At 34.1% G+C, this 9,889-nt stretch overlaps 1 protein-coding gene across 1 annotated transcript; it reads right to left on the minus strand.

The window, feature by feature from the left end:
- Window positions 1-1,771: 1,771 nt before the first annotated feature.
- On the minus strand, window positions 1,772-7,178 carry LOC120167257 (autophagy-related protein 18h-like). Its single transcript, XM_039176330.1, is given in 11 exon segments — window positions 1,772-2,097; window positions 2,206-2,700; window positions 2,793-2,914; window positions 3,011-3,186; window positions 3,262-4,062; window positions 4,136-4,381; window positions 4,693-5,051; window positions 5,054-5,135; window positions 5,420-5,875; window positions 6,775-6,899; window positions 6,902-7,178. Coding segments are annotated over 11 exon segments (2,925 nt in total). The 5' UTR covers window positions 6,960-7,178; the 3' UTR covers window positions 1,772-2,092.
- Between the last annotated feature and the right edge of the window lie 2,711 nt (window positions 7,179-9,889).

The following is a 9,889-nucleotide window of genomic DNA, read 5'->3' on the forward strand; positions in this document are numbered from 1 at the left end:
TCAAGATTAATTAATCTTCCACAAGCCATCTCAATTACTTTCCCTTTTGATGTTGAAATGTTTCATCTTTCGATGCTGTTCTTAAACTATCCGTAAATTAATTTCAAGGAAGGTATAGAACGTTTAAACATGTTTGATCACGAAAATTCATATATCGACACTTTATCCGATTCGACAACAGTTGATGGCATAATTTGTCCACCAACAAAACCATGAAAACATTGCTTGTCGAAAGAGATTAATCAAGGGAATGAATCTATAAAATTTTAAGAGAAGAAAATCAAGGACAGAGTCAGGATTAAAGTACGAGGGAGACAAGTTATTTAACCTTAAAACAAAAAGTCATAAAAAGTAATTAAACTATAAAAATTAAGAAATTAAGAGTTTAATTTCACTAATTTTAAAATTCAAACATCTAATAAAAAGTAATTAAACTAGACAAATTTAGGGTCAAGATTTAATGTCATTAATTTTAAAACCGATAATATCCTAAAAAATAATTATAGCAACAAAATTTAGGAGCAATGGGTTAATTGCAATAGTTTTAAAACTACTAATGACCTAGAGGTAATTAGACCATTAAAGTTTTGGGAGGCCATTGTCCTCTCACCTATAACTTGGCTTCGTCTAGGATAAATAACTGTTTTCACCTGTTATCCTCTGTCCATCCCAAGTTGAAGAGTTAGCCGTTTTGGGTATGGTTTTAGGGCCAGATGTTGCTGGGGACCCTCCATGGCTATGGTAGTGTTGGAATAAGACAATTCGCCCTTAATAAACGACAAAAACAGATATGGACTGGACACCAAAAATGGCTCCAATCTCCATAGTAGCAAGGGGCCTAAGTGAAAGCCCTTTCCAAAATCTTGTTTTTGCTAACCACTTCAGTCAATACTGTCATGTAGCCAGACCCCAAAATTTGCTGTAAGAATATATATATAGATGTGGAAGATTTTTGGCTGTATGAGAAAATGGTGATGAAAAGAGTATCTCAGTGTGACTGGTTATAGAGTTGGAAGGGACCACTCCATTGTCTAAGTTCCTTTGATGGGAAGGGCATCTCTCTAGGTGGTGGGTGGGGGCAAATTCCATGCCATAAATGTACCTTCCATTGCTGCACGCCACAACAATACAAAGATGCAGGATGGTTTGTTTAGATATGGTATCCAAAGTTTTCGTAAATAAATTGAAAAGAACATAAAGGTCATCAAAGAAAATTGGGTAAACTACGTATTAGTCACCCAACTATTCATGCGTTTGCGTTTTGGTTTTCAAACTATTCATGAGGTTACGTTTTGGTCGTCAAACTATTCATGTGGTTACGTATTAATCACCATAAGGTAATACCGTGTCATTGAAAAAATAATTTTTTATCACGTTAACAATTCTATTTATTTTTTAATGACGAGTGACCAAAACGGAATAAAAGCATAACTTAAAGTATGTTATTGAAAAAAATATTTTGGTGACTAAACCGAAAATGCAAAATAGTTAAGTGACTAAATACATAGTTTAACCTAGAAAATAAAAATGTTTTGGATGAGCTTATTTCTCTACAATACTAAAAAAAGTTTGTCTGCTATAAAAAATGTTGGCTTATTCTTGGAAATCTATATATTTGGTTTAATATACAAATTGGTACCCGGAGTTAGTAATTTATCTCAAGTTGATGCCACCATCACATTTCAACAATCAATCAAGTCGTGACATGTGACATTTTACGATTCAATTCACCTATACATTCAAAATGTATGCAAGGGCATAACAGATATAAACATTTTCTTTTTCTTTGAAGAATGAATAATGTTTACACAACACAGATAGAACATTTACTCACAAATTTGCATTTAGGAGATTTTCAATTTACAACATGTACACATTAAGAGGGTGGAATCCAGAGATTTGGCCTAGTGGCACAATGAGCCAGTCTTTATATTACTTGAATCAATCAGTCGGTAGCTTCTTAAATCACCAAACCACACTTTCAATTAGTTTGCCGGCCTCCGCCCGATTAGGCTGGCGTTTCGATGAAAGAGACCGACGTTGACGATATAAATATAGCATGCACATCAGAAAAAGGAACACGAGATACAACTCAACCTGCCACAAAACCGGAACGATGATTCCAATAAGGTTTTAGATTCATATAAAAGACGGTTTGTTTGTTAAAAGGGAAGAAATTATATCACATAACATTTAGATACGAACCTTCCTCGGAGAAGGCAAAAACGCCACCAAGCATATCATCGTTGTCGCATTCTTCCTCTGGTTTTCCTCTCTCACAAGGGCTGCTGTTGCTGTCAACGTCAATAACAACCTCGGTTGGCTCCCGACATGCACTTAAGGGCAATACTTCACAATACTCTTCTTGAAAAAAGTGCTCGAAATCTGGTGATTCATTCAATGGCCCCTCGTCTAAAATGTTCATACTCAAATCTGATCGGTTAGAACTTGTGTTCAGAATATCACTGCTTCCACCTCTGTTTCTTCCACCAGATAGACTTGTTAATGATGGACTATTAGTAGATTTATCCTCGATGTGACGAACACCCATTTTAGATTGATTAATAGAAACTGAACCAGCATCTTTGTTAAGAGTGCTCTGGTTAAGCATATGTGATACCAAAATAGAACTCTGTCCTTTTAACCCACTACTACCGTTCTCAGATTGAAGACTAGGAGGATAAGAATTTCTTGATGACCCTGGTTAAAACACCAATCATCAAATTGAGTTACATGAATGATGAATCCAGAAGTGTTTTGAATGATATCTGCAATTAAAAACATTGTCATACCAGTATCTGAATTTTCGATCGGGCTAGGTGACATCAACTTAGAGTGAGAAATAACAGTGACTTCAGAGAATCTTTCTTTAGCATCATGAGAAGACATTGGATAACTTGCTGCAGCAAAGCCCCTGCACATGGAAGAAAAAGGGAGTTGTGTCAAGGAAATCCATTTGGTGGGCACCATATTGAAATATTCAGCACAATGCAAAGAATGCCGAAAATACCTGTCATTCCAATCAGGATGAATCCTGTGAAAATGCTCAAAAATAGGCAATAAATCCCTCCGTCGAATTTCAACCACATGAGCAGGCATCCGTTCTATTTCAATTTCTCCACCAGACTGACCAGCAGTGAGCTTAGTCTCATCGAACCCCACAGGACTCATTGTATAGAATGATACCTAAGGAAATGCAAATGACGTAAGTGAAACTGGCAACGAGCAATAGCATATTACAAAGTAATCATAAATAGCTACCTTTGAATTCTGCCAGATTGGTATCCTTCCAGAGCTAATTTGCACTTCTGCATTGGAAAGATACAAGTGTGCTTGGTCTTGGGGCTTTGACATGTACTTTTCCCCGGCATAATTATCTTCAGAATCAGAACCATCCATAGACATCTCTAATGCTTCTTTTCTCCCATGAGTCATTCCAGAAAGGCATTCCTCCCTTTCTGGCCAATCTGTTCTTCTGCATACATCCCATGCTTGCATAGCTTCAACTTTTACCCACAAGCCCTCTTCTTGTATCTGGAGAGCAGAACCTGATCCAATTCTCGAAGCATTTTCACCTGCCTCTCCCCCAAATGAAGGCAGTAGCTTATGTTGGACAACATGGCCAGACGGAGTGTAAACTAATAGGTGCTCCAAAACATTAGCTTTCACTTGACCTCGTTGCAAATCATTAGGTAAAGAGTTATGAAAAACAGCAGATAAAGCACCAGAAGGGAAGGAGGTCTTTCCAGCAGCAGATGATGCAGCATTGGTAACCGTATTAAGCCATCCAGAGTTAACATTTTTTATTCTGCTAACTACAGAGAGGGTAACAGTTGGTGGTGCAGGCAAAGGAAATGTTTGATAGTTTACAAAGAAAGACGGAGTGGACCACCAAGGGAAAGATACAACTGGTGATAAGATAGGCCCATCAACATGAGAATTCCTGATTTGGAGTACAGTCTCACCACCAAATGGTGAAAGAACAAAAACATGGCAAGTACCCCTAGATGAAACAATGGCAATCCACTGACTGAAAGCACTAAAGCAAATATCTTGTATCACCTACAAATCAAAACAAAAAAGAAATTATAGATATATATATTTTCTTGAAAAAGTAGAGAATGCAGTAACATACAGCTGATGTCATGCCACGATGGAGCTTATAAAGGTGCACATGTGAAGAACTCCAATCATAGCTTTGAGTGCCAGATCCATTTTTTGTTGAGGATGGCATGATCCGAAAAATATTTATATTGTTCCCATGTATTGATGCTGTAACTAGGAGAGTCCCACTTGGATCAAAGCATAGAGCGGAAATTGGACTAGTATGGGCCCTGAACTGTGATACAACTGCCCTGGAAACAAAATCTTTGACAACTACCTGAAATAGACCACATATAAAGAAAAACCCTAAAATATACACTCAAAATTTTCATAGGTGATAATTAACTGGTCAAATTTCCATGACTATATCAAGTGCTCCTAAGAACTAATGAGCAGCCTTAGCTCATCGGATGTCTCTCAAAGAAATTTAAACATGTATCTGACATAAAAGTTCAAGCATTATAGGAAAAGATATGAATAGTAATCTTCCACATCAAAGTGGAATTAATGTGTAATGGTCATGTGAATTACTATCTGGCATTCTAACATAGGACTAAAGTTTGCTTCTCAAATACATAAAGTACTAACCGTCCCAGCAATATCAGTGTCTGCAGAATGTAATGCACCCCGACCAACTTTCCGGCCTGAATTTGAAGAAATGGGAGAGCCAGAACCGTCAGGAATAAAATCTTGATAGTATTTTGACAAAGTTTTGTAGCCCATGTCGCCCAGATTGATTAACCCAGCAGCTAATTGCTTACTAGATTCCATGGCATATCGAGCCACAAGACTCCCACTACTGGGAGAAGTTGATGGGCTAACACCAGGTGATGGAGTCAGGTTCTGTGGACTCAAGCGATTTGTATTTGACTGCAATAGATTGTTTGAAGCATAAGCAAACCACCTGGGACCCACTGCAATGGGACCATATCCAATATTAATCCCAAAAACCCTTGGCCTCCTGCTTGAGGGACAGGATAGGTGAGGACACTAAATTTATTTTCAAGAGTGAGAGCATCGAAGCAGTATATCTGCCAACCAATAAAAGAATGCATGGTTTAAATCATTTGGCTCCAACTAAATAATTGATCAAATAATATGATATAACGAATGTAATTATCATCAACATATTTATAAAATGCAACCACTCTCAGAACAATTCATTCTGATTATTTTAAGTTTTTCAATGAACTGGTCATTCCAACATATGAAAACAAGGAATAAAAATCCCTCCATCTGGCAGGACTTATTTATGACAAATATAAAAATACTAGTTCCAAAACTAAGTTTCAGAAAAAAAAGGGCTGATTCTTACTTGTGTTGCAAGCCCCACAGCAACTATACGAGGACTGCATCTAACCATATACACAGTTGACCGGAATCTCAATACATGAACATAATTATGAGACCTTAGCGAATAGAATCGAACAGTAGTAGGAGAGAGCACATTTGCATTTTTAGGCTCCTCAAAACCATCTCTAGCCAATCCGTCTCTTCCGGTAAGCGTCAACCCTGAGACCTTTGACTCATCGCAGGCAACAACCAGAAGTAAAGGATGTGATGCTCTAAATCCTTCATGTCCCTCAGACATTTCAGGGAGTGTCTGCATTTGTAAAAATGTAACTGGGTCATCACGCCTTGAAACAAGTTCACTGACATTGGAGGCATCTTCGACGTCAAGAACTTGAAAGCCATTGGAGTATCCAAGTAAGAGAACCCTTTTAAAAGATATGGGACCAAGCTCTAGTCTGTCAAAGGAAGCCCATAGCACCTGTTTTAAAAAAGAAACCCAGTGAGATAGCAGATTGAGTAACAAGTTTCGAGGAAAATGCACATACGAGTTACACAACCTGTCAAAGAAGAGCACAACAAAAAACCATGTCAAGCAATGTGACAATGAGATATTGTCATCAAAACTGAGCGATTGATAAACAACTTGCATACAACACAATGGCATGAAGCAGTTCAGTTTCCATTTTGGCAATTTTGACCTTAAAGGAGCTCAAATCAGAGCATTACTAGAATGAATAGAACATAACGGCCTGTAATAGAAAGAGTAAAAAAGAATCAAATCATTGGCTATGTCCAAAAATCAATATTGTTGTTCTTATACAAATAACTAAACTCTTTAGAGCCACCATTTTAAGATCTATAACATAATCATTTTTTTAACAAAACTATAGCTGAAAATGCATCTAACAAATATCATCTAATTATTGGTTTGATTAGAGCAAAAAACACAAATCAATCTAAATTAAAACACTGAATCTGCTGTCTTTCCCTTCATCAAATTAATTAATATGATTATAATGCAAATGTCCATTCAATGGCCACTAAAGCGACAGTATACTTTTTAGGGAAAAAAGAGAAAGATTCCTCTGCATCTGAAATTTACCTTATTAATAAAAGATCATTTTCAACAATCAAAATTTAATTTTTTTCATCAAATATTAACGAAAAAAATTCAAAGAATAAAATTTAAAAATGGATTAACTTATAGCTGTACATTACAACATTCACTTAATTAAGCCCTAAAATTTTTAAAAAATGGTAATATAAAAAAATCTCCACATTTAGTTTCTTTTTATTTCTTCTGAGCCACCAAACGGTAAAATAGGAAAAGCTTAGTTTTCCAAAACTAAAATTAATCAAAAAAATTAAAAAAAAAACCTGTTCTTTTGGATGTTCATGAGAGTCTCCAGCAATAGAAGCGGCGACGGAAGCACTAGCAGACCGGACACCGGAAGAGGCTGTTTTCAGGCAGGAAGAAATGAATTTCAAAGAATTTGGAAAAAGCGATTATCATTATTAATATTTGAGCCTTTATTGTTTCCGATGTTGGCGTTTCTCTTCATAGTAAAAAAAGAACCCAATTTCCTTTTCCGGCCACCGGGGCGTTACCGGGACAGAAAGAAGCGATCGGCAATAGCATAAGAGGTAAAAAAAATAACAAAACGGCAGCGCTTCAATGTCAGAGGATCACCGTTAATGGAACCTTTCTTTCTTTCTTTCTTTTGCGCGGTGGTTGGGTTTGACCTTTCTTAACAGAGAGGAAGGGATGGGAAGGATGAGACGACACGACCCTTTGCTTTCTTCGTTAAATGTTAAATTGTAGTGCACGTAACAATGGAAGAATTGCAGATCAGTCCCTGTTAAGTTTTCGGAGTGTTCGATGGAGTCCTTTTTTTTGTCAAAATGGGATTTGGTTGACGCAGCTTACCTGCTACTTTCAGTTGTTTTTTGAACTTCCAATGGTTTATTATTATTAAATTATTTTATTTTATTTTATTTTATTTTTCACGGGAAATGGAATTTTCATATTTTTCCTTTTTTGGATTCAATCTTAAACCTGACAAAAAGTTGGATAGCGGGTTTGATTGATTGATTAATTGGGTAAATCATTTAATTTAAAAAAAAAATATTCAATGTTAAAATACTTTTAATTTCTTATTTTTTAATATCTTAAGTTTTATATATTATGATATAGATTTAGGGTTTATGAGTATTTTTTAAATAAAAAATTTATTTTCATCAAATAAGAAAAAAGAAGGTGCAATAAATATAACATAACTCAATGTGAAAACTCGACAAAATTCCGCATATAATGTTGTGGACTTAATGCTCCATGAATTATTTGCTATGAAGTAGGACGATTGTTACAGCATTATCTGGAAGACGCCGATAATATAATAGGTCTTCAACTTTTCTGATAAAGATGCATGGATCATAATATGTCTTTTTTTTATACCTTACATGGTTCTACATCTGTCTTATCCATGCATCTTCCCCAAAAGAATTAAAGACGCATTGTGATCTCTGAGTCTTGTTGAAGACACACTATACTCTCGGCGTATTTTAAGGTTACTGTTCAAAACACCCTACTTAGTGAATAATTATGGGGTGCAATAGGTGGGAAAAATAATTTTCTCACCTCATTATCCGGGTAATTTTACCGTGAAAAAACTCAAATGACATGAATAAAATAAAATTAAAACTTTCCCTTGAATACTTGCTTCGTCTTATAAAAATATATTTAACAACTATTAATAATCTTTTTGTCTCTATTCAAAACTAGATACAAAATTTGACATAGGCATGTAGATTGAGAGAGCTAGTATAATAGGTTGCTCTGTGATTGATTTTGATGCATCGATAAAAGGAGATGAAACTATGAAATATCGTCGACTTTTCCTGATTAGGAGATGCAGTTTGATGAATGCAATATGAAACTCCAAACTATCATAACAATAAAGAAAATTGTGTCATAAAAACAGACAAAAATAAATTTTCAAAAATAGACGAAAAGAAAAGAAATCAAAACGGAGAATATATTTATTTATATCTAAATAAAAAAAAAATTAAAAATTGGAGAATATTATAGAAAAATATAAGGACACTATGTCAATATCTAAGGCTACATTTTAAAAGAAAAAGTGGGAAACTATTTTAGAAAAAATGTACGAGTTTGAGAATAATATTTTAAAAAATAAAGAATGAAATCTTTTAATTTTTTACATCTTAAATTCTTAATTAAGTTTTAACATATATGAATCTAATTAATGCTTAATTTATATGTACATTGAACATATTTTGAAGCATGGGAAATTATTAATGGATGAAATTATTACTATTAACATATTTAATCATACAAAACTAACGATTAATCTTCAACGTTTGGTGATAGCAAAAAATATTATTAGCAACGAAAAGGACTGAAGTGACAGATAGAATAAAGTATTGGGTTAAGATGGAAAATAACAAAAAGTATAGGGGGGAGACCGGTTACGTTACGACAGGGGAGGAGAATATCTCAAGGGAAGATGGCGAGCCACAAAACCCGGGGGCGTATAACGTATTATAGATTTGCACAGTTTGTCAACCCTAAACTTTGAAATTACACAATTTAAAGGACATAAAATAAATTTTATAATTGATTTAGCATACATCCTCAAATTCGACTCTCGTTTTAAATTATCTTTAAATTTTTGAATATTTTAATTTTATTCTTAAACAACGAGCGAGTATTGAGTCGAGCTGGGTCAAAAAAACTTTGAGTTAGTCGAGTTTATGAATCTTATTTTATAACTTAATTTTATTTGAATTTTTTTAGTCAAATTGAGTTTATGAAATTCGAGTAGAGTCAAGTTTGTTCGAGTTTATGTTTAAGTTTAATTGTAAATATTTATAATGTTATGATACTATTTAATTCTAATTTAAATAGTTTTCTATAATCATATACGATATACATATATATTTCTTTATATTTCTTCATATGTAATATACATATATCATGCAGAGTTGAAGGATTCAACCCGAACTTAAAATTCGACCTTTGTTTTATTTTAATTTCAGATCGAGTTTCTTAGAATTGAGTCGGGTTGAAAAATTCATTTTTCTTAATCAAGTTTTGATTGCCTCTAACCTAAGCTATTCTAAATTAATCACAAAATTTTGCTCATTTTAAATTTATCTTTAAATTATAACTCTGATTTTAAATTGATCTTCAATTTTTTAAACATTCTAATAAAGTCCCCTAAATCATTCAAAAGTTTAAAGATTAATATCAAACAAGGATTATAATTTAAAAATTAATTTGAAATGCTAAAAAATTTAACAATCGAGTCCTAATTTAAAAGATGAAATTAAAATAACGTAACGAAGCACTTCCAGCTGAAAGAGATTATGCAAACTTAACGTGTCAAATTTGTTTCCTCCATCACACATTCATCTTACGTCTCTTTTTCCAACTTGTCCTTTCCTCATTTTTATTTATTAATTTGGGTAA

The sequence above is a fragment of the Hibiscus syriacus genome, unplaced genomic scaffold (assembly GCF_006381635.1).
Source record: "Hibiscus syriacus cultivar Baekdansim isolate YM2019G1 unplaced genomic scaffold, ASM638163v2 tig00111671_pilon, whole genome shotgun sequence".
NCBI lineage: Eukaryota > Viridiplantae > Streptophyta > Magnoliopsida > Malvales > Malvaceae > Hibiscus > Hibiscus syriacus.